This window comes from Taurulus bubalis (assembly GCF_910589615.1).
Source record: "Taurulus bubalis genome assembly, chromosome: 2".
In the NCBI taxonomy this organism is placed as follows: domain Eukaryota; kingdom Metazoa; phylum Chordata; class Actinopteri; order Perciformes; family Cottidae; genus Taurulus; species Taurulus bubalis.
This window is the reverse complement of record NC_136590.1, coordinates 306,065-331,655: the sequence shown is the minus strand read 5'-3', so window position 1 is coordinate 331,655 and position 25,591 is coordinate 306,065. Positions and strand designations below refer to the sequence as shown.

The 25,591-nt window shown below is 47.2% G+C and overlaps 1 protein-coding gene across 1 annotated transcript; it reads right to left on the bottom strand.

The window, feature by feature from the left end:
- Positions 1 to 25,591, bottom strand: LOC306754107 (A disintegrin and metalloproteinase with thrombospondin motifs 2-like). The gene is made up of 25 exons (XM_079238019.1): positions 25,461 to 25,591; positions 21,597 to 22,054; positions 20,808 to 20,997; positions 17,625 to 17,731; positions 16,739 to 16,822; positions 15,790 to 15,873; positions 15,085 to 15,238; positions 14,478 to 14,583; positions 12,979 to 13,122; positions 12,760 to 12,892; positions 12,248 to 12,361; positions 12,006 to 12,151; positions 11,837 to 11,926; positions 11,665 to 11,747; positions 10,928 to 11,061; positions 5,029 to 5,152; positions 4,777 to 4,857; positions 4,525 to 4,688; positions 4,280 to 4,439; positions 3,995 to 4,127; positions 3,019 to 3,223; positions 1,968 to 2,097; positions 1,784 to 1,858; positions 1,269 to 1,443; positions 1 to 1,166 (listed from the first exon to the last, which is right to left on the bottom strand). The coding sequence occupies exons 1-25, from the start codon at positions 25,546 to 25,548 to the stop codon at positions 263 to 265; spliced, it is 4,266 nt and encodes a 1,421-aa protein (XP_079094145.1). The 5' UTR covers positions 25,549 to 25,591; the 3' UTR covers positions 1 to 262.

The window sequence follows — 25,591 nt, the reverse complement described above, 5'->3', positions numbered from 1 at the left end:
CTGTCCCTTTAAGACGAGTTGTGATGACATCAGCAGCTGGATGAGTCTTTGCTTTATTGAGAAACATGATTATTTGGTTTTATACAGTTAAACCTTTGAGCTTCATGTCTCCAGTCCAGGATTCTAGATGTGAGGAAACAGGAAGGTGAGCTCCTCTCGCCCGCCTCCATTCCTCATGACGAGTTTGTTAGCGTTAGCAGAAAGTGAGCGAGCTGCACATGCGCCGTCACCGTGAACGAGACCAGAAAACAGGAAGGTGTTTTTATAATCCGTGTTTCCCGTCCGTCCGGCCTTCTCTCCTCGCCGGATCCCTTCGGCGTTTCTCGTTCAGAAGCTGCTGGATCCGCTTGTTGTGCGTTCGCTCGCGGGCCGGCGGCAACCGCGGCACAAAGAGGTTCTGCCCCCTGGCGTCCAGACCCAGCACCCGGTACGGGACCTCGTCCGCCGAGGCCTTCTCCTTCCTGGAGCGCCGGAAGAAGGACAGCGGCGGCGGCGAAGGTTCTGCGGTCTGGAGGCTCCTCCCGCCAGACGTTCTGCTCTCTGAGGACCTGGCGGCGATGATGTCATCAGGATCAGATGACGCCGGTGTAGGGAATTCTGGGACGGCAGACGGGGTTGAACTTTGACCCTCGGCACTTACCACGGGGACTGTAACAGAGGGCATTGTGGGAGTTTTCCACTTGAATAAATGTGGGGGAGCAGTTGTTTTTGGTCGCCTTGTAGCAGTGGCAGTGATAGAAGTACTAGTACTAGCAGTGGTAGTGATAGCAGTACTAGTACTAGCAGTGGTAGTGATAGAAGTACTAGTACTAGTTTGTGGAATGATGAGAGGGCGGGCTGAGGGAACAGGAGGATCCTCGTAGGACGGGTACTCGTTATAATCCTCATACTCCACGTACACAAAGTCGGTGCTGCTCCTGCTGGTCGGGGGAGGAGTCACAGTGGTGCTGGGAGGCGGCCGGCTGGTGATGTCACTGGTGAAGTCACTGGTGAAGTCACTGGTGACATCACTGGGGATGTCACTGGTGAAGTCACTGGTGACATCACTGGTGAAGTCACTGGTGAAGTCACTGGTGAAGTCATTGGTGAAGTCACTGGTGAAGTCACCGGTGACGTCGGGCCAGGAGGACGGTGAGGTCATCGTCTCTGTGGTTGAACTCCAGGAACTACAAGACAGCGTACAAGACAGCGGAAACAAAAAGAAGATCAGCGACATCAGATCAGTTTAAGTTGCGCTCAAGTTTTTAGTGGAACATTCCAGCTCCGACCTGTTGGCCGTCGGTGGGGAAGGGCTGCTGGTGTTGCTGGTGTTGCTTGAGTAGCTGGAGTTGCTGAGGTTGCTGCAGGACTTGCAGCACATCTGGCGGTACCCGGCGATGGAGCAATACCGGCTCAACACCTCCATCCGGCAAAACATGGAGCGGTCACCTCGGCATCGCTGCCCTGGAGACAAGTTGACCAGTGAGACCAGTGAGACCAGTGAGAGCAACGCGATGGTTTCAGGTTCAAACTGAGACACAAAAGAAAACTATCAACAATGGTTTTAACACACCAGTCCCCTCTAATGGAGGCTGTTGTAAAACCTGGTCCTCAGATCTCACACCTGGTATAACATCGTTTCCAGATGATGGGATCTGAGTCCCTGCAGATAAAACAGTTTTCTATCCTGCAGAATCTGTACAAATCCCAGTCGACCCCAGAAAATCCAAATCTAGCTTTAAACCACCAGTCGTTGTTAAAGAAGGAGGGACGAACAGAAAGAAAAGAAATATGTGTGATTTACTGGAGGAGATCTTTGGAGCTGGGAAGCCTGGGTTGGTTCTGGACAGCCACTGAATGATGGCGTTCTTCTGGTCGCCTGCAGGGGGAGACAACCGCTCAGTTAGCTACACACAGACTACCACTCCCAGCATTACTCCATCTCCTTCACTGCACTTTTATTTGGTATGTGATTGGTCAATGCCTACCGCTACAGGGAGGAGGCTGGCAGGTGCGGGTCTTGATTGGTGGTAAATCACTGCAGTTATGGGCTGAACCCTCAGGACTCAAACACGCAACCTGACGCTCCTGAGTCCCGTTTCCGCATGACACTGAACACTACAAATATAAACATGTTGGTCAAACTCAGATGTGATGATGATGAGGTCGTCCTAAAGAATGAAGTTAAAAAGTAGTCCCTAAAGTAGGAAGGTTGAGGTCGTTCTAAAGAAGGAGGCTAAAAGTAGTCCCTAAAGTAGGAAGGTTGAGGTCTTCCTAAAGAAGGAGGTTAAAAGTGATCCAGAAAGAAGGAAAGGGGGAGTAGTCTAAAAGGAGAAAGGAAGAGGTAGTCTTGCAAGAAGGAAGTTAGAGGCAATCCAGGAAGAAGGAAGAGATGTAGTCCAGAAAGAAGAAAGGTATATGAAGTCCCAAAAGGAGAAACGTAGAGGTAGTCCAGAAATAAGGAAGTTACACGTAGTCCAGAAAGAATACAGAATAGGTAGTCTAGAAAGAGAAACGTAGAGGCAGTCTAGAAAGAAGGAAGTTGCAAGTAGTCCAAAAAGAATAAAGGGTAAGTACTCTAGAAAGAGAAACGTAAAGTTAGTCTAGAAAGAATGAAGTTAGAGGATGTCCCAAAAGGATAAACGTGGAGGTAGTCTAGAAATAAGGAAGTTACATGTAGTCCAGAAAGAGAAGGTTAGTGGTATTCAAGGAACTTAGAATAGGTCCATATTGAGGAAATTAGAGGTTGTATTCCAGAGAGAAGGAGCTGCAAATGAGTCCAGAAAGAGGAACTTGGAGGTAGTCCAGAAAGAGAGAAGTAAAAGGCATCCAGATAAAGTAACAAAATGTAGTCCAGAAGAGGGGGTTAGAAGTATTCCAGAGAGAAAGACGTTCAAAGTTGTCCAGAAAGATGAACTTAAATGTCGTCCAGAAAGAAGAAAGTTGAGGGTCGTCCAGAGAGAAGGAATGCAGACATAGTCCAGAAAAAGGAAGGATATTCCTTGTGGTAAAATTACTCTGTGAATAGTTTCTTCTTACCGGGGTCCAGGGCCCAGCTCTCCAGGAAGCTGGACAGGGTAAACGATTGCAGGTTTGTTTGACTTCTGGCCGGTCCTCACCACAGAGTTTGCTGGGCACTGAGCGCTGCCCCCTGCTGGACACCTGCTGGCAGGTCACCCAGCGGCGCTGCCACCCAGTCTGACCGCAGGTGGTACTGCAGTCCTCCCACTCGCCGGTCACCCAGCTGAGAGGACATACAATAAACTATATTTATATATATGAACCATATATATGGTTCAAGTTTTGTGCTTTTAGATTTTTTTGCAACAATTTCCTATTTTATTATCTATTTTAAGTGTTGCATTGAAAGTGCTTATCTACATTGTTAAAATGTGATTTGTTGACCATTATACAACCATTTCTGTTACCATTTACATCTTGACTTGTTGTCACGGTAACCATATCCTAATTAATTAGTTTGTTAAGTCAACCAAAGTTCAAGACCTACAATCAGATACTCAGCTGTTTCCTGATACGAAACAAACTGACGCTGCATGCATTACCATGGGGGGCTGCAGGTGTTACCATGTGGGGCTGCAGGTGCTACCGTGGGGGGCTGCAGGTGTTACCATGTGGGGCTGCAGGTGTTACCGTGGGGGGCTGCAGGTGTTACCATGGGTGGCTACAGATGTTACCATGGGGGGCTACAGGTGTTACCATGGGGGGCTGCGGTTGTTACCGTGGGGGTCTACAGGTGTTACCGTGGGGGGGGGCTACGGGTGTTACCTTGGGTGGCTACAGATGTTACCATGGGGGCTACAGGTGTTACCGTGGATGGCTATAGGTGTTACCGTGGAGGGCTATAGGTGTTACCGTGGATGGCTATAGGTGTTACCGTCATAACCCTAACCCATGGCCCTTAAACATGGTTTAAGCACGTTGGCATGGTAACACCTGCAGCCCCCCTAACCCGTGGAGGGCTACAGGTGTTACCGTGGGGGGCTGCGGTTGTTACCTTGGGGAGCTGCAGGTGTTGGTGTTGCAGATGCGGCTGATGGCTCTCGGTTTGTTGATGTTGGAGCAGAACGTCCTCTGAACCATTTTCCCATCAGCCTTCCTCCTGCAGCCGAACCGTGTGTACTGTTTCCCTGCCAAGCAGACAACGTGGTTAACTACCGTGCCCGTTACCCTGGTTAGGGTAAGGTTAACGACAATGCCCGTTACCCTGGTTAGGGCATGGTGGCTAACCTAACCCTATTTAAGGGTCATGGGTTAGGGTTATGCCCAGGCGGTTGCGTACCTCCTCCACAGGGCTTGGAGCAGTGCGACCACTTCTTCAGCGCCCACTCGTAGAAGATGGCGTCCTCCTGCAGCAGGTTGGACTCCAACGAGGACCGGAGACGATCCTGGATGACGTACTTATAGGACACAGTCACCTTGGAGTCTCCATGGGAACGGACCTGATGGACAGAAACACAGAAAGGCGGCGTTTTGTTCTGATTTAGACTAATAAACAAGTTGGACTTCCTGTGGCGATGGACTGACCATGAGCAGGACTCCGTACTTCAGGGGCCCTGTAGTCTGGACGGACTCCTGCTCCTCAGTGTTGCTGTACTCCCACGCCGAACCCTTCTCTATCACCACTCTGGATTCGGGCAGTTCGTCTTCATCATTGAGGAATAGGTGGCCCGTCTCCTGGTTCGTCAGCGCTGGAGCAGGAAACAAGGAAGTCAAGGTTCTCCACAGAAAGACAGACATTGTTCCTGTTGTATGGAACAGGCTCCTCCCGCCTCTTACCCAGGATGTGAGGCGTTCCTTTAAACTCCTGGATCAGCAGATGTCGGGCTCCTTTGGGGATCTCCAGGATCTTCAGGTAACCTAGAAAATTGAAGAAGAAAAAAGAAATTGTGATTTTGCTCATATCTTTGAAATGTGATTATATGTATTTAAAAACCAAGAGATAATCCATATGGGAATCATGACCCTTTATTGGTCAGGAATGATTACTTTCTACTGAATGATTGACATCAAACTAAAGGAGCTCCAGACCTGGTTTCTTTGTGCTGCGGGTGAAGTTCCCTTTGATGATCTTACAGCTGGAGTTATCTCCTCCACAGACTCCACATCGATCCTCCTGCTGGTCTGAGGCGATCTGTCCATCACAACCTACATGCTACACGAGGAGAGAGGACACAAGGACAGAGGGGAGATCTCAGGAGAAGGAGAGAAGTGTGCTGCTGACGACTCCCTAAAACTGGGCTAAGTGAGTCCACCTGAACCACCATCTTCCAAATATTATCTTTTCAGATTTCTAAACTCTAATCCGATCTGGATTCTACTTTGTCATACTACGTATACTGTCACAGTTCAGCAATCACTCTCGCCTGCCCAGTCTGCTGCACTCATCCCATCAGCTTATTCTGTTCACCTGTTAGTCCGGCCTATCTCGTCATGTCTATCACTCTCACCTGTCCACTCTGCTGCACCTACCCTGGTATATAAAACTCATCCCTCTGGTATATAAGCTGTGAGCTTCACTCACAGTCACTGCCAGATCGTTCACCGTGTTATGCCTGATCGGCCAGCACTTTTTTCCTCGGACTGGTTTCCCCTGGCCTCTTCCTCGGTACGACCCTTCCTGTTAGGACTTCTCCACCTCTACCCCGGTATGACCCTTCATGCTAGAACTTCTCCACCTCTACCCCGGTATGACCCTTCCTGTTAGAACTTCTCCACCTTGCCTCTTCCCCGGTACAACCCTTCCTGTTAGGACTTCTCCACCTCTTCCCCGATATGACCCTTCCTGTTAGGACTTCTCCACCTTGCCTCTTCCCCGGTACGACCCTTCCTGTTAGGACTTCTCCACCTTGCCTCTTCCCTGGTACGACCCTTCCTGCTTGGACTTCTCCACCTTCCTCTTCCCCGGTACGACCCTTCCTGTTAGGAATTCTCCACCTTCCTCTTCCCCGGTACGACCCTTCCTGTTAGGACTTCTCCACCTCTTCCCCGGTACGACCCTTCCTGTTAGGACTTCTCCACCTTGCCTCTTCCCTGGTACGACCCTTCCTGCTTGGACTTCTCCACCTTCCTCTTCCCCGGTACGACCCTTCCTGTTCGGACTTCTCCACCTTGCCTCTTCCCCGGTACGACCCTTCCTGCTTGGACTTCTCCACCTTCCTCTTCCCCGGTACGACCCTTCCTGTTAGGAATTCTCAACCTTGCCTCTTCCCCGGTACGACCCTTCCTGGGAGGCAAGGCAAGGCAAGGCAAGGCAAGTTTATTTGTATAGCACATTTCAACAACACGCACAGCATGGGCTCTGGAACCAAGCTCCTGGAGAAGGGTTGGACTTTGTCCTTTTCTGGAGTTGCCCAGGGTGAGAGGCGCTGGGCGGGAGTGGGGATACTCACGAGCCCCCGGCTGAGCGCCGCTATGTTGGAGTTTTCCCCGGAGAACGAGAGGGTCGCCTCCTTGCGCCTACGGGTTGCAGGGAGTAAAGCTCTGACTGTTGTTTGTGCTTATGCACCGAACAGCAGTTCGGAGTATCCGGCCTTCTTGGACTCGGTGGGAGGGGTCCTGGAAAGGGCGCCGCCTGCCGACTCCATAGTTCTCCTGGGAGACTTCAACGCTCACGTGGGCAATGACAGAGAAACCTGGCGGGGCGTGATTGGGAGGAACGGCTTGCCCGATCTGAACCCGAATGGTGTTTTGTTGTTGGACTTCTGTGCTAGCCACAGTTTGTCCATAACGAACACCATGTTCGAGCATAAGGTGGCTCATAAGTGTACCTGGTACCAGAACACCTTAGGCCGGAGATCAATGATCGACTTTGTAGTCGTATCATCTGATCTGCGGCCGTATGTCTTGGACACTCGGGTGAAGAGAGGAGCAGAGCTGTCAATTGATCACCACCTGGTGGTGAGTTGGATCAGATGGCGGGGGAGTCGGCTAGAAAGACCTGGCAAGCCCAAACGTGTAGTGAGGGTGAACTGGGAACGTCTGGCGGAGGATCCTGTCCGGGAGGTCTTCAACTCCCACCTCCGGAAGAACTTCTCACAAATCCCGAGGGAGGCTGGGGACATGGAACCCGAGTGGACCATGTTCAAAGCCTCTATTGTGGACGTGGCTGCTCGGAGCTGTGGCCGGAAGGTCATTGGTGCCTGTCGTGGCGGCAACCCGAGAACCCGGTGGTGGACACGGGGGGTGAGGGAAGCCGTCAAACTGAAGAAGGAGGCCTTTCGGGCCTGGCTGGCCCAGGGGTCTCCTGAAGCAGCTGACGGATACCGGCAGGTCAGAAGGGCTGCAGCTGCGATGGTCGCGGATGCTAAAACTCGGGCATGGGAGGAGTTCGGGGAGGCCATGGAGAAGGACTTTCGGTTGGCCTCAAGGAAGTTCTGGCAAACCATCCGACGGCTCAGGAAGGAAAAGCAGGGCCTACCCCAGGCTGTTCTCAGCAGGGGGGGGAACTGCTGACCCGGACTGGGGACATCGTCGGGCGGTGGAAAGAGCACTTTGAGGAACTCCTAAACCCGGCTAACATGTCCCCCGGAGAGGGGGCAGCGCCGGAAGTCTTTGGGGTGGTTTATCCCATATCCCTGGCAGAGGTCGCTAAGGTAGTCAAAAAGCTCCTTGGTGGCAAGTCGCCAGGGGTGGATGAGATCCGCCCTGAGATGCTGAAAGCGCTGGACATTGTTGGGCTGTCTTGGTTGACACACCTTTTCAGTGTCGCATGGGGGTCGGGAACAGTGCCCATGGACTGGCAGACCGGGGTGGTGGTTCCCATCTTCAAGAAGGGGGACCGGAGAGTGTGCTCAAACTATCGTGGCATCACACTGCTCAGCCTCCCGGGAAAAGCTTATGCCAGGGTGCTGGAAAGGAGGCTCCGACCGCTTGTCGAACCTCAGATTCAAGACGAGCAGTGCGGATTCCGTCCCGGTCGTGGAACAGTGGACCAGCTCTTTACCCTTGCAAGACTACTGGAGGGGGTCCTGGGAGTTTGCCCAACCAGTCTACATGTGCTTTGTGGACTTGGAGAAGGCTTTCGACCGGGTCCCTCGGGGGTTTTTGTGGGGGGTGCTGCGGGAGTATGGGGTGCCGGACCCGTTGGCACGGGCTATCCGGTCTTTGTACGCCTGCAGTAGGAGCTGTGTTCGTATCCTCGGTAATAAGTCAGACACGTTCCCGGTGGGTGTTGGCCTCCGGCAGGGCTGCCCTTTATCACCGATCCTGTTCGTGACCTTCATGGACAGGATATCTAGGCACAGCCAGGGGGTGGAGAGGATCCGGTTCGGGAGTCTCGGGATCGCCTCTCTGCTGTTCGCGGATGATGTGGTCCTTTTTGCCTCCTCGGACTGTAACCTCCAGCATTCACTGGGGCGTTTTGCAGCCGAGTGTGAAGCGGCAGGGATGAGAGTTAGCGCCTCCAAATCTGAGGCCATGGTGCTCTGCCGGAAACCGGTGGATTGCTCCCTCCAGGTGGGGACAAACTGCCTACCCCAAGCGAAGGAGTTCAAGTATCTCGGGGTCTTGTTCACGAGTGAGGGTAAGGTGGAGCGGGAGATCGACAGGCAGATCGGTCGGTCTGCAGCAGTAAAACAGGCGCTGTACCGGTCTGTCCTGGTGAAGAGGAGCTGAGCCGGAAGGCGAAGCTCTCCATTTACTGGTCGGTCTATGTTCCAACCTTCACCTATGGTCACGAACTCTGGGTCGTGACCGAAAGAACGAGATCTCGAATACAAGCGGCCGAAATGAGCTTCCTCCGCAGGGTGGCCGGGCTCACCCTTAGAGATAGGGTAAGGAGCTCGGACATCAGGAGGGAGCTTGGAGTCGAGTCGCTGCTCCTTCGTGTCGAAAGGAATCAGCTGAGGTGGTTCGGGCATCTAGTCAGGATGCCTCCTGGACGCCTCCCATTAGAGGTTTTCCAGGCACGTCCGACTGGTAGGAGACCCCGGGGAAGACCGAGGACACGCTGGAGGGATTATATCTCCCGGCTGGCCTTGGAACGCCTCGGGATCCCCCAGAATGAGCTGGAAAGTGTTGCGGGTGAGAGGGAAGCCTGGGTCGGCCTGCTGAACCTGCTGCCACCGCGACCCGACCCCGGATAAGCGGCTGATAATGGATGGATGGATGGATTTCAACAACAAGGCAATTCAAAGTGCTTCACATAAACCATTAAAAGCATCAAAACATAATGCAGAATTAAAAACAGTTAAGAAAACATTAAAACAGTCAAAAATCAAAATAAAAGTAGAAAAAGCAACACAAAAAATAAAAGTTGAATAAAAGTTGCAGTGCAGTTTAAAAAATAAAATGCAGTAGTGAGATGCAGTAATTGAATCTGGTTCAATTAAAGGCAGCAGCAAACAGAAAAGTCTTCAATGTGGACTTAAAGGAGCTGAGGGTCTCAGCAGGGACCTTGTTCCAGATATGTGGAGCAGAAAAGCTGAACGTTGCCTCTTCCCCGGTATGACCCTTCCTGTTAGGGCTTCTCCACCTTCCTCTTCCCCGGTACGACCCTTCCTGTTTTTTTTGTTTTGTTTTGTTTTTTTTAAACCTTTATTTAACCAGGAAGTCCCATTGAGATTACACATCTCTTTTTCGAGGGAGACCTGGCCAAGACAGGCAGCAGCATAAAAAACACATAGTTATAGACAGAAAACACAGAACAAGACAAGTTAAAAGAAACTAAAAGCTAAGAAACAGTGTCGTAGAGTTAATTTAAGAAACATTTACATTTTTGGGAACCTGCCTCTATTTCTTTCATTTGAGATTTAAAAGCAGTCAGTGATATTAGTTCCCTGAGCTTTAAAACATTCTGCAACAAATTCCATGATGAGTGGGCAGAGTACCCAAAAGCCCTTTTTCCCATTTCCGTTCTGGCATTTGGAACAGTGAGCATACAAAAGTTCAAAGATCGCAAAGAATATTGTCCGACACTTCTCTGGTTGATGCAAACACACAGGTAGCTTGGGAGCAGACCAAGGACTGCCTTATAAATAAGGGTGTACCAATGAGAGAGCCTACGGGGCCAAAGCAGGCCATCCTACAGAGAGTATAACTCACAGTGGTGAGTCAGAGCCTTACAGTTTGTAATGAACCGCAGCAAAGCATCGTAAGCTGCGTCCACCCTACGAAGACAGTTAGCAGAGGCATGCATATAAAGAAGATCACCATAGTCCAACACAGGTAAAAAAGTAGCAGCAATTAATCGCTTTTTTACATTATTGGAAAAGCACAGCTTATTTCGAAAATAAATACCCAGCTTCAACCTCAACCTTTTAACCAGGTACTGTACATGTGGCTGAAAAGTGAGGAAGTCATCAATCAGAATACCCAGATATTTATAAGAGTCAACGACCTCTATTTCACTCCCTTCAAGAGTGACCACCGAAGGGCTATTCTGTGGCCTACTCCGACTGTTTGAAAACAACATAAGTTTAGTCTTATCTGTATTTAAAACAAGTTTTAGTTGAAAAAGGGTATCTTGAACAACATTAAAAGCATTTTGCAGGAGATCGATTACCTGCACAAGGGTTGACGCACAGCAATATATCACAGTGTCATCCGCATAGAAGTGACAGTTAGCGTCCACCACATTTTGGCCCAGATTATTTATGTAAATAGTAAGTAAGTTAGGACTTCTACAACTTCCTCTTCCCCAGTACGATCCTTCCTGTTAGGACTTCTCCACCTTGCCTCTTCCCTAGTACGACACTTCCTCTTAGGACTTCTCCACCCTCCTCTTCCCTGGTTTGACGGTATTGCGTCTGAGTCCTTACCACCACCCGTTACAGTATACTATGTATACTACATTATGTTATACTTTACTGTGATAAACAATGTAATACTATGTGTACTATGTTTACTACTTTATGCTTTACTGTGGTAAAAGATGAGATGATGTTTTTATATTTTGTACCAGTGAGATGAACTAAAACAAAATAAAGACCTCACACTCTCCTCGGACACAGACGCTGTGGGCGTCTCCGTAGGAGCACGGCGTCCCATCATGCACCATTCTGTTGATGGAAACCACGGCAGCAGTCTCCTTTGACTGGCAGTAGAGCTGACAGCGCTCATCAGCTGCAGACACACAGACACCATCAAATCAAAGTATATGTATATCTATACATATATAGATATATAGATATAATGAAGATATAATATGAATATAATGTTTTACATCAGAGCTACTGAAGGTGGAACATTTAAGGAGGTTAAAGAGTTAAAGAGAGGAGAGGCCACAAGTTTCCTTCCAATAACAGATTCCTGACTGATGACTTTAACATGTGCACACACACACACACACACACACACACACACACACACACACACACACACACACACACACACACACACACACACACACACACACACACACACACTGCGGCTGTCTGGCTTTGAACAATCTGCTTTTTCATTTACGGTCATCAAGCTGTGTGTGTGTGTGTGTGTGTGTGTGTGTGTGTGTGTGTGTGTGTGTGTGTGTGTGTGTGTGTGTATGTGTGTGACAAAATCATCATAACACACAAAATGTACCGAAACATAAACCTGAAGTGTTCACCATAAAGTGTCATGATTCATGTTATGTAGACGTGCATTTTGTGTATTATGAGTGTATATAAAGTGTGTATTATGAGTGTGTATTATGAGTGTATATAAAGTGTGTATGAAGTGTGTATTTACGGTCAGGGTGTTGGTAGGGCAGCCAGTGATGTTTGATGCCTTCATGTTCCATAAATGGATTCCAGACTTTACACTGATCCTCTCTGAAAAACAACACAAGTCAACTACAGGTACACTGACCTGAAGTCAGTAAGAGGACTCAGATTACAGAGCGAATAGTAGACCTACTGACCTGAAGTCAGTCAGAGGAGGACACTCTTCTTGGCTGCACAGCTGGAACTCGTATCTGTTCCCGAAGCAGGTGCGTCCCCCGTTGGCTGGACTGAGAACAACAACAGGTTAGAGTCTCTGATTGGTGCTTCTGATCTGTGACATCACTGATGATTTGACCGCTGACTCACGCTGGAGTGTCGCAGCGCCGGGCCCGAAACCTGACCCCGCCCCCGCAGGTCCTGGAGCAGCCGCCGAACGGACTCCATGTTCCCCAGCCGCCATCTTGTCTCAGCAGGTCGGGGGTCAGCTTCATGCAGAAACCCTTAAAACAGTGCTGCAAAGAGACAAGGTTAGCGTAGCTTAGCATAAAGACAAGAGGCAGGGGGACACAGTTGGCCTGAAGCTAATTTAGAATTTAGAGTGTCCTCACCTTCCCCGGTCCACACTTTGTCCCATCGAGCGCGGGACCTTTCTTGGTCTTACAGTAGAAGGGGTTGTTGTAGTCGCTGCACCACAGCTGCTTACAGGGGTCAAGGGTTGCGTACTGCGGAGACAAAGACAGACATCAGGTGTAAAGGGTCACGCCCCGGAGACACAAAGACAGACACACTAACTCCGTCCTGTCTGACGTCTTCTATCGGGGACAAAAGGACAAACATCATCGTGTAGAAACGAGGGAGAGAAGAGGACAAAGACATCAGCAGATTAAAGACTGCAGTTTCCTGTGTGATGTCATGGAAAGTGTCTCACACCCTGAACAGATGTGTCTGTCTGTTCCCAACACGTCTTTATGTAATTAATATAATACGGTGATGTCATTGCACTAAATACCAACTTTATATCCCGGTGATGTCATGAAAACACGGGACAGGGCAGTCCATTGTCTCCAGATGTTTCACAGAGAGGCAGAGAGACAGACAGACAGACAGACAACAGACATACTGCAGTACAGAGGCTGTATCCTGGTCCGAAGTCGAAGCGACACTGCTGGTCCATAGAGTACTGGAAGCCCGGCAGCTGAGGCTGAGCCGGCCAATCGTGGTTGAAAGGGTCGTCACGGAGACAGTCATAGGTACTGAAGAGACAGACAGACAGGCAGACAGACAGGTTCAGATGCTGCCTACTATTCTGTGTACAGGTAGTATTATTTGCAGTACTCACTGCAGGTACTTGTGCAGCTCCCTCCAGCTGCAGCGGGACCAGTGGTACTGATGGAAGGTGGCCTGAACCCGCGGGGACATGATGCTGCCCAACGGCACGTCGTCAGCACAGTCATTGGCCTCGCCGTCATGCTCCATCCCTAACCTAGAACAGACAGACAGACAGGCAGACAGACAGGCAGACAGGCGGTCAGAAAAAGGATAGGTAGTTAAAAGGTGACTCACTCTCATCTCCACATTGACACCTGGAAGTCACTATCGTCTCTTCATTGACACTTGGAAGTCACTATCGTCTCTACAATGACACCTGGAAGTCACTATCGTCTCTTCTTTGACACCTGGAAGTCACTATCGTCTCTACATTGACACCTGGAAGTCACTATCGTCTCTTCTTTGACACCTGGAAGTCACTATCGTCTCTACAATGACACCTGGAAGTCACTATCGTCTCTTCATTGACACCTCAAAGTCCCTATCGTCTCTTCTTTGACACCTGGAAGTCACTATCGTCTCTCCAATGACACCTGGAAGTCACTATTGTCTCTTCTTTGACACCTGGAAGTCACTATCGTCTCTAGATTGACACCTGGAAGTCACTATCGTCTCTACATTGACACCTGGAAGTCACTATCGTCTCTACATAGATACCTTGAAGTCACTATCGTCTCTACATAGACACCTTGAAGTCACTATCGTCTCTACATAGACACCTTGAAGTCACTATCGTCTCTACATAGACACCTTGAAGTCACTATCGTCTCTACATTGACACCTGGAAGTCACTATCGTCTCTACATAGATACCTTGAAGTCACTATCGTCTCTACATAGACACCTTGAAGTCACTATCGTCTCTAGATTGACACCTGGAAGTCACTATCGTCTCTACAATGACACCTGGAAGTCACTATCGTCTCTACATAGACACCTTGAAGTCACTATCGTCTCTACATTGACACCTGGAAGTCACTATCGTCTCTACATAGACACCTTGAAGTCACTATCGTCTCTACATTGACACCTGGAAGTCACTATCGTCTCTACATAGATACCTTGAAGTCACTATCGTCTCTACATAGACACCTTGAAGTCACTATCGTCTCTAGATTGACACCTGGAAGTCACTATCGTCTCTACAATGACACCTGGAAGTCACTATCGTCTCTACATAGACACCTTGAAGTCACTATCGTCTCTACATTGACACCTGGAAGTCACTATCGTCTCTACAATGACACCTGGAAGTCACTATCGTCTCTACATAGACACCTTGAAGTCACTATCGTCTCTACATAGACACCTTGAAGTCACTATCGTCTCTAGATTGACACCTGGAAGTCACTATCGTCTCTACATTGACACCTGGAAGTCACTATCGTCTCTACATTGACACCTGGAAGTCACTATTTTCTCTTCATTGACACCTGGAAGTCACGATCGTTGCTATACCTGAGAGTCATTTTGATTTGCAGTTCATGTAAATGTGTGTTTTTTGTCTCACACGTGTCCTGTTTCATGCGCAGCTACGAAGGCAGAGGAAAACCCGTCTTCAAAGACGAGGACGCAGCTCCGATGCAGGTGACACATTCCTGTAACTGGAGCATAACCTACAGAGAGAGGTCAAATGTCAGAGGTCAGGCAAATGGTGTTATAAGTAGTACTTGTGTTATTAGTGGAACTATTAGCAGTAGTACCCTGCATACCAAGACAGCCAAACTCCCTCCTGGTCAGGTAGATGGTCTTAGTTCTAGTACTTAAAGCAGTAGTGCCCGTATTAGCAGTACTACCCTGCTTGCCGGATGGGACAAACTCATCACCAGGTAGATGTTGTTAGTTGGAGTACTTGTAGTATTAGCAGAATTACTCTGTGTGCAGGAGGCACCCGACTCCTCATCAGGTAGATGATGTTAGTTGGAGTACTTGTAGTATTAGTGGAGGTATTAGCAGAAGTACCTTGCATGGCGAAGGGGCCGAACTCCAGCCTGGTCAGGTAGAATGTGGTAGTATTACCAGTACTTCCCTGCATGCTGGAGTGACCAAGCTCCTCATCAAGTAGAAGATGTTAGATGGAGTACTTGTAGTATTAGTGGAGGTATTAGCAGAAGTACCCTGCATGCCAGAAGGGCCAAACTCCTGCCTGGTCAGGTAGATGGTGTGGTCGTGCTGCTCGGCGTGATTCTGCTCCCTGTGCTGGAGATACGACCATCCACAAACGTTCTCCAAGCTCTTCTGGGGATTCCCCACAGAGATCAGCTCCTGCGACTGATAGAGGGACACTGTTTATTTTTAACCAACATGCAGATGTGTGAAAGAGAGCAAACCTTTACCAATTTGAACTCATATTAACGTGATTCCCCAGAGCATAAATGCAGGGTGTTAATGTGCGAGTCTGCGAAAAGTACTCAAAACTAGACTCAACAAATACTAATCTTTTAAATAAAACACACAATTCCTTTACAGCGGTGGGTGACCAGAGAGAGCAAGGTAGAAATAGGCTGTCTTAAGTTTATTTTTATAAACAGCATCTTCCTGACGCTCTTCATCTTTGTAGACTTGCTAAACCTTTACAGAGCTTGTGATATGAATTCAGGATTAACAGATCTAACAATACAGACTCTCCAAGGCCTGCAATAGGAGAGCAAAGTATTAGGAGAGAGCATTTATTGACACCTTCAGCCCTGTGGACATGTTAACCGGACTAAGAGAGCGTATGCATCCTGAATAAAACATTACAACAACTGGACAACTTTAGTTCATGTACGAAAAGTACTCGGACCAGATACCTTCACCAGCTTTGAGACATAGTTTAGTACCTTTGATGGCGACAACATGATGATCCTGACCAGAACCACGTTGATGTTGGCGCCCAGAGAATGATCCTGATAGATCTCATTCACCTGAAACAGAGAGAGGTGCTGTCAACATATTGGTCCATCTAGCGATCCAGACATCTTTTCTAAATTTGGGGAAATGCAAGAACATTAACCCCAAAGTTTACCTTTCACATTGGATTTAACTCCTATAAAGTCACCACCTTATTGTGGTGGGGGGTTTCCTGTTGCAGCACCAGGCCATGGTGAGGTCACCATGGTAAACCGGTTGCAGTTGAGAGTTCAGACAAAGATAACAGTAAATCTGAGCCCTGTCCTAGTTTAAAACTCGACAGGGCTCAAAGGTGAGTACCTGGTGGGTGACCTTTGACCTATGGGGGCCTCAACTCAAGATCAAAGAAAGGGCCGAGACTCCACTGTGGTTCCAGCGGAGTTGGTCAGGTGGACTGGACCTGAGTTGGCACAGGATGTGACTCTTGGCACATTAGTGATTATTTGGTATTAATAATTTTTTTATAAATGGACCTTTTTTGAGGCGGCATTGTTGGACGTCCAGATGCCTGCTGTTCCTTGTCTTGCATTGATGTCCTCCTGTGTCCCGCTGTCCTTTCTAACGAGGAACAGCTCTCCACAGACTCAAACAAATCAAAATATGTTGTGAGGCTGAACTAGGAACATCTGGCTCAGGGTTCTGACATCTCACCTCTAGAAGAACATTTCCTGAGCCTCATCAGGACTAGAAACGGCAGTTTCTGTGGCCATTCAAAGACCATGACCTTACACCATCATCCAGTCCACATGACCTTACACCATCATCCAGTCCACATGACCTTACACCAACAGGTACAACAAGACTCACCTTTCCTCAAGACTGAGGCAACACCGCCTACAATTACCACTGAAATACAAACTGGTGTGTGTTTCCACTTACAATGTTCATGAGTGTCAGAAGATATTTCTGAATGTGGTCTCGGCCGTGAAAAAGAAGAACAGAATAATCCACAGCCAATAAAACCTGAAAAAGGAAAAACATTGATTCACCTCTATGTTAACTAGTTCATCAACCTCTATATTAACTAGTTAATTAACTAGTTAATTAACCTATATGTTAACTAGTTCATTAACCTCTATGTTAACTAGTTCATTAACTAGTTCATTAACCGCTATGTTAACTAGTTCATTAACTAGTTCATTAATCTCTATGTTAACTAGTTTCTTAACTAGTTCATACCCTTTATGTTAACTTGTTAATTAACCTTTATGTTAAACAGTGACTTAACCACTATGTTAATAAGTTAATTAACCTCTATGTTAACTAGTTCATTAACTAGTTTATTAACCTCTATGTTAACTAGTTCATACCCTTCATATTAACTTGTTAATTAACCTTTATGTTAAACAGTGAATTAACCACTATGTTAATGAGTTAATTAACCTCTATGTTAACTAGTTCATTAACTAGTTCATTAATGTCTATGTTAACTACTTTATTAACTAATTAATTAACTTCTATGTTAACTAGTTCATTAACCTCTATGTTAACTAGTTCATTAACTAGTTCATTCACCTATGTTAACTAGTTCATTGACCTCTATGCAAACTAGTTTATTAACTAGCTCATTAACCTCTATGTTAACTAGTTAATTCACCTCTATGTTAACTAGTTCATTAACCTCTATGTTAACTATTTCATTAACTAGTTCATTAACCTCTATGTTAACTAGTTAATTAACCTATATGTTAACTAGTTCATTAACCTCTATGTTAATTAGTTCATTAACTAGTTCATTAACCTCTGTGTTAACTAGTTTATTGACCTCTATGTTAAAAAGTTCAGCCTCTTCAATGTAGCGTCTTCGTCGACCTGATCTGGATCCGGACCACGTCACGTTCTGGTTCCAGTCCAGAGAACCTAAAAGAGGACCTGCAGGAGAACCAAAGACGACGTGGTTAACAGTCTTCAGATGTCTTCACACCACTCAACTCATAAAGATGTTGTTATTCTCCACAGAATAAAGCTGAGTCATTGCTGATCTGAGGTCGTTTCAGGATAAATCAGGGAGCAGAAGGTTTAGTGCTAACAGACCTGAAGTCAGATGTTCTCCCTTTGTGTCTGAATAAAGATTATAATTATGAAGATATTATGTTTTTACTGCTTTCTGTCGTCCACTAATCCGAATAAATTTTCTCTTTCTTTTTCATTCTTTATGTGGTCTCTGTTTCCCACATAGTGTAGCTCAGTGCTCCACACGAGACCAAGCACAGGGCCACGGTCCAGGAGACCCTACAGAAGACCCTAAAGGAGACTCTACAGGAGACCATATAGGAGACGATCCAGGAGACCCTACAGAAGACCCTAAAGGAGACCCTACAGAAGACCCTAAAGGAGACCCTAAAGGGGACCCTACAGACGACCATAAAGGAGACCCTACAGAAGACCCTAAAGGAGACCCTACAGAGGACCCTACAGACGACCCTAAAGGAGACTCTACAGGAGACCATATAGGAGACGATCCAGGAGACCCTACAGAAGACCCTAAAGGAGACCCTACAGAAGACCCTAAAGGAGACCCTAAAGGGGACCCTACAGACGACCATAAAGGAGACCCTACAGAAGACCCTAAAGGAGACCCTACAGAGGACCCTACAGACGACCCTAAAGGAGACTCTACAGGAGACCCTACAGAAGACCCTAAAGGAGACCCTACAGGGGACCCTACAGACGACCCTAAAGGAGACTCTACAGAGGACCCTACAGACGACCCTAAAGGAGACTCTACAGGGGACCCTACAGACTACCCTAAAGGAGACTCAACAGGAGACCATATAGGAGACGATCCAGGAGACCCTACAGAAGACCCTAAAGGAGACCCTACAGGAGACCCTACATAGACCCTATAGAGACCATGCAGAGGCCCTATAGAGACCCTACATAAGACCCTACAGAAGACCCTACAGAAGACCATATAGGAGACCATATAGGAGACGATCCAGGAGACCCTACATAAGACCCTAACGGAGACCCTACAGGAGACCCTACATAGACTCTATAGAGACCATGCAGAGGCCCTATAGAGACCCTACATAAGACCCTACAGAAGACCCTACAGAAGACCATATAGGAGACCATATAGGAGACGATCCAGGAGACCCTACAGAAGACCCTAAGGGAGACTCTACAGGAGACCCTACAGAAGACCCTAAAGGAGACCCTACAGAAGACCCTAAAGGAGACCCTACAGACGACCCTAAAGGAGACCCTACAGAAGACCCTAAAGGAGACCCTACAGGGGACCATATAGGAGACCATATAGGAAACCATATAGAAGACGATCCAGGAGACCCTACAGGGGACCCTACAGAAGACCCTAACGGAGACCCTACAGGAGACCCTACAGAGACCCTATAGAGACCATACAGAGGCCCTATAGAGACCCTACAGAGACCCTATAGAGACCATACAAAGGCCCTATAGAGACCCTACAGAAGACCCTACAGGAGACCATATAGGAGAGGGTCCAAGGGACCCTACAGATGCCCTACAGGAGACCCTACAGTAGACCCTACACGAGACGCTGCATGAGACCCAACAGGAGACCATACAGGAGACCATATAGGAGACCCTACAGGAGACCATATAGGAGACGGTCCAGGGGACCCTACATATACCCTACAGGAGACCATATAGGAGACCCTACAGGAGACCCTGCAGGAGACCATACAGGAGACCATACAGGAGACCATATAGGAGACCCTACAGAGACCCTACAGGAGACCATATAGGAGACCCTACAGAGACCCTACAGGAGACTCTACAGGAGACCATATAGGAGACTCTACAGAGACCCTACAGGAGACCATATAGGAGACCCTACAGAGACCCTACAGGAGACCATACAGGAGACCATATAGGAGACCCCACAGAGACCCTACAGGTGACTCTACAGGAGACCATATAGGAGACCCTACAGAGACCCTACAGGAGACTCTACAGGAGACCATATAGGAGACTCTACAGAGACCCTACAGGAGACCATATAGGAGACAGTCCAGGAGACAGTCCAGGAGTCCCTGCAGGTTCAGGAGACCCTACAGGTCCAGGAGACCCTACAGGAGTCCAGTTAGTGACAGAAAGATGAAGATTAGTTAATAATCTAATCATAATATGACTGTTTCTCTTATTCACAACCGTTGGTATCCTTCTGTGAAACTGTGGATGAGTCAAACACACGAGGTGCTTCACAAACACTTCCTCAAACCTAACCCTGCTCACACACGATGAGGCTATGAAAACATCTGACACCAGACTCTGAGGTCACACTGTCCCAGTTGAGCTGAGGTGAAGTAGAGCTCGCTCCTCATTGGCTGAGGTGAAGTAGAGCTCGCTCCTCATTGGCTGATGCTGTTGTGAAGTCAAACAGATGTCAGCGACCGAGAGGACCAACGACCCGTCAGAGTCCAAAACCTCCAGACCTCCAGAACTCTGAAGCTCTGAAGCTCGGGCTGCCACGTCGCAGTGTGTGTGTGTGTGTGTGTGTGTGTGTGTGTGTGTGGGTGTGTGTGGGTGTGTATGTGTGTATGTGTATGTGTGTGTGTGTGTGTGTGTGTGTGTGTGTGCGTGTGTCTGTGTGTGTGTGTGTGTTGTTCAGGTCTCCGTCTCTGCCAAGTTTCCTGGAACTATGTCTCCGTTTCCTTCTGCAGAGACTCAGCAGCTTCACTGTGGAACCGGATTCCTCCTCTTCATTGCTGATGTGAAGGTTATTTATATGAATGTGTTTAGTGACGGCTGTAGAACCGTAAACACACATTTCATAATCATCATCCTGTGATCAGAGGTGTGTTGTTCCTTTGAAGCTTACTATATTCTCATTACATCCCAACAGCATAAATACAATCCATGTTTCATATTTGTTTGTTTGAGAATGACCTCCATGTTTGTTTACACCGTGGTCACGTGGTCACGTGGTGAGGTCAGCTGATCTCCGTTGGCTCATACTGACCTTGGAGGAAGTCGTCAGCTGTTTGATGGACAGCTTCAGTGTGATTGACAGCCGGTTGCTTCTTGATGACGGCAGAGGAGCGATAAACGATGTGTCGTCTTCCTCCCGCCTCCTCCTCCTCCTCCTCCTCCTCCTCTCCTCCCATTGGCTCGATGAAGAACTCCTCCTGACTCGTCCGGATCATCCCGGCCTGCAGACACAGAGCTGTCAATCAATATTTACAGCAGAAACTCAATGAACTTAATAAGAATCAACCAATACTTCTTATTGTTATTAAGAAATCAGAAAGCTGATCCACAGCCTGTTCCTGTTATTGTGTCCACATGTGATCAGAGCGTTCCTCTTTCCTGCGGTCTTTGAACACCTCTCATCTTTCACATCTGGCTTCACTCAGTTAGAGGGAGTCTGAGCTGAAGTCACAGGAACGCTGCTTCATCCCGCTAAGACTCGCTGGAGAACGTCTCCTGATTATGGTTCTTCATCTTTAGTCCTTCTCTTATTCATATTGTATTGTGTGTATATATATATACATGTATATATATATATATATATATATATATATATATATATATATATATATATATATATATATGGTTGTTGTTCTGTGAAACTCAGCGGTTCCAGCTGCCCTCAGATCATGATGAGTGATGAAGAGGAAGTCAGATATCAGGTAGAACAAGTAGATCAGGTGTAAAATGGAAAAAATTTTAAAATGGAAAAATGGAAAAAGAGAAAAAGATGAAAAGATGAAGTGGTGAAGTGGCGAAGCGGTGAAGCTGTGACACCCACCAGCCCGTCACAGTTGCTGATGGCGATGGACGTGTCCTCCATGTCGGACACCTCTCCTGTGTAGAAGCAGCCGGCGTCTCCTATTGGCTGAGAGTGTTTGCCTCCAGACTCCTCCCACCACTCCGTGGTGGCGGCCGGGCCCACGAGGCGGCCGTTGGGACGCAGGCGCAGGTGCAGCTGCTGGCCGAACGCCGTCACGTTGTAGAACAGCTCCGCCTCCTCCGCCCTGTGGCCCCGCCCAATCCAGACACGCCACGTCTGGTTGGACGGGTCGTAGTGTAATGGTGGCCTGTTTGTTTGAGTCTGTCTGTCATTGCTGGTGTCAGTGGGCGTGTCCTGGGTGAAGGGGGCGTGTCGTTCCCTACGGTGGGCGGAGACAGACGCTGACAGGAAACGTCCCTCTGAGTCCGTCCTGATTGGACGAACGACGGCGAACTCTAACGGCTGATGGAGAGAATCTGAGAGAGAGATGGAATCAGTCTGGAGTCAGCTGTGATGTCATATTGTGATGTCACTGTGATGTCACGGTGATGTCAGTTTCCCATGTCTCCCTCCTCACCATGTCAGGGTCGATCAAGAGGATGTATAACATTATACATTATATTTTATAAACAACTAAACATCAAAAAAAGATATTTAAAAACTACCCAAAATTAATGATCCTTTTAATAATAATCAGAGTGGAGTCTGGCTTTAGTTATCATTGTGGAAGTGGTTTTACTTCTGGAACTGAATTTTGAGGAGACATGTTTGGCTTTAGACCTGAACTGAGAGCCAATCAGAGAAGAGTGTGTGTGTGTGTGTGAGTGTGTGTGTGTGTTTGTGTGTGCGCGTGCGGACAGTACCAGTACAAAGCAGAATATCTGCAGTGATTTAACCTTTTAACTAAGGAGGCTGCTGTCTTTTTCTCTGAAGTCATTGAGGTCAAAGGTCACACGCACACACACGCAAACACACACACACATACACACACACACGCACACACACACACACACACACACACACACACACACACTCACTGGATGTGATGAAATATGATCTGAATCCTTCACATTCCTCAAAGGCCACAGACGCATAAACACAAAGATTTATGGGAAAAACGTGGAGAGGAGAGAAAAAGAAGAGTTTACATCTGCAGCTGGAACCATTAGAACACAATAATGGGAACACTGGGGACAGTGGGGACAATGGGCACAGTGGGGACAATGGGCACAATGGGGACAATGGGAACACTGGGGACACTGGGCACAGTGGGGACAATGGGAACACTGGGGACACCTGAAAGTGTTTCAGCTTCACTGCAGAGGTCAGAAGTCAGAGGTCACAACCTGGAGGACTGAATAACTACCACAGAAGAAGAATAGTCAAAAGACGAGCTGAGTCAGTACAGCAGACAGGCAGCAGGGGGCGCTGTGGCTCTATGCTGACGGGACGCAGTGTCTCGTACCTGAGAAGCTCTATCTGAACCCTTTGTCTTCATCACAACCAGAACCCTTTGTCTTCATCACAACTAGAACTCTTTGTCTTCATCACAACCAGAACCCTTTGTCTTCATCACAACTAGAACCCTTTGTCTTCATCACAACCAGATCCCTTTGTCTTCATCACAACTAGAACCCTTTGTCTTCATCACAACTAGAACCCTTTGTCTTCATCACAACCAGATCCCTTTGTCTTCATCACAACTAGAACCCTTTGTCTTCATCACAACTAGAACCCTTTGTCTTCATCACAACTAGAACCCTTTGTCTTCATCACAACCAGATCCCTTTGTCTTCATCACAACTAGAACCCTTTGTCTTCATCACAACTAGAACCCTTTGTCTTCATCACAACTAGAACCCTTTGTCTTCATCACAACCAGATCCCTTTGTCTTCATCACAACTAGAACCCTTTGTCTTCATCACAACCAGAACCCTTTGTCTTCATCACAACCAGAGCTCTTTGTCTTCATCACAACCAGAACCATTTGTCTTCATCACAACTAGAACCCTTTGTCTTCATCACGACTATAAATCTTTGTCTTCATCACGACTATAATCCTTTGTCGTCATCACAAATAGAACCCTTTGTCTTCATCACAACCACAGCTCTTTGTCTTCATCACAACCAGAACTCTTTGTCTTCATCACAACTAGAACCCTTTGTCTTCATCACAACGAGAACCCTTTGTCTTCACCACGACTAGAACCCTTTGTCTTCATCACAACTAGAACCCTTTGTCTTCGTCACAACCAGAACCCTTTGTCTTCATCACAACCAGAACTCTTTGTCTTCATCACGACTAGAACCCTTTGTCTTCATCACAACCAGAACTCTTTGTCTTCATCACGACTAGAACCCTTTGTCTTTATCACAACCAGAACTCTTTGTCTTCATCACGACTAGAACCCTTTGTCTTCATCACAACTAGAACCATTTGTCTTCATCACAACTAGAACCCTTTGTCTTCATCACAACCAGAACCCTTTGTCTTCATCACAACCAGAACTCTTTGTCTTCATCACAACTAGAACCTTTTGTCGTCATCACAAATAGAACTCTTTGTCTTCATCACAACCACAGCTCTTTATCTTCATCACAACCAGAAATATTTGTCTTTATCACAACTAGAACCCGTTGTCTTCATCACAACTAGAACCCTTTGTCTTCATCACAACTAGAACCATTTGTCTTCATCACAACTAGAACCCTTTGTCTTCATCACAACTAGAACCATTTGTCTTCATCACAACTAGAACCCTTTGTCTTCATCACAACTAGAACCATTTGTCTTCATCACAACCAGGACCCTTTGTCTTCATCACAACCAGAACCCTTTGTCTTCATCACAACTAGAACCCTTTGTCTTCATCACAACTAGAACCCTGTGTCTTCATCACAACTAGAACCCTTTGTCTTCATCACAACTAGAACCATTTTTTGGGTCTCATTCTGTCCCTCTGATGTTGACGGTTAGTGTTGATACTTCTGATTGGTTATTGTTACTAGAACTGGGCAGTGATGGAAGTGCTTTAATTTCTCATCCAGTGTTTAGTGTTAAACAGAATATAATACTCATGACTATATTTTCTTTCGTGTCTAAGCACCGCAAAATAAGAATGGTTGAGCAGGTCCTTTTCACCTGAAGCCGCCGGCAATCTCTACACGCCTGTGGAACTGTGGGAACCGAACTACGTCTCTCAAGGCATTAAGGCTTTTTTCTTTACCTGAGACCTTCTTTGGCCTGAGACCAGCTGGTTGATCAGGAGTTCAGATGAGTGAAGAATTTAGAAAATAGAAACGTGGTTCCTGATGCAACGGTGAGCTTGACCTTTTTACAGATGTTCAAATTCACCTGCTCTGGGTAGGCGAGGGCCACTAGTGAACTGTTTGTTGTGCACAACAACACGCTGAATGTTTTAGGGAGGCACCACTCCTGGAGAGTTTATCGATTTGTTTTTGCTGTGGTTCTGGACCAACAACATGGTGTCGTCTGCGTACATTCAGATTATTACTACTATTAACAGTAGTAACACTATACCAGGAGCTATCACATACATCGTAGAAACAGTGACAGTACAAGTACAGTTCGTAGTAGCAGCAGTAACCCTAACCACAGTAGTAGTACTAACAGTAGTACAAGTTGTTGTAGCAGTAGTAACAGTAGTAACATTACTAGTAGTAGTAGTAGTAGTAGTGTGTGCACAGATGTGTACAGATTGTAAAGCCCTCTGAGGCAAATTTGTAATTCTGAGCTATACAAAATAAACTGAGATGAAACTGAATTAGTAGTAGTATTAGTACCGGTAGTAGTAGTAGTAGTAGTAGTAGTAGTAGTAGTACGACTAGTAGTAGCAGTACTTGCAGCAGCAGTGTCTCACCTGTGTTGTCAGAGATGTAAACTGAGTGTAAACAGTCGATCGGAAGCAGAAAAACAATAATCAATAATCCATAATGAAAGTGGTCCATCCTGTGAGAGAGAAAGAGAGAGAGAGACAGGCTGAGAGACAGA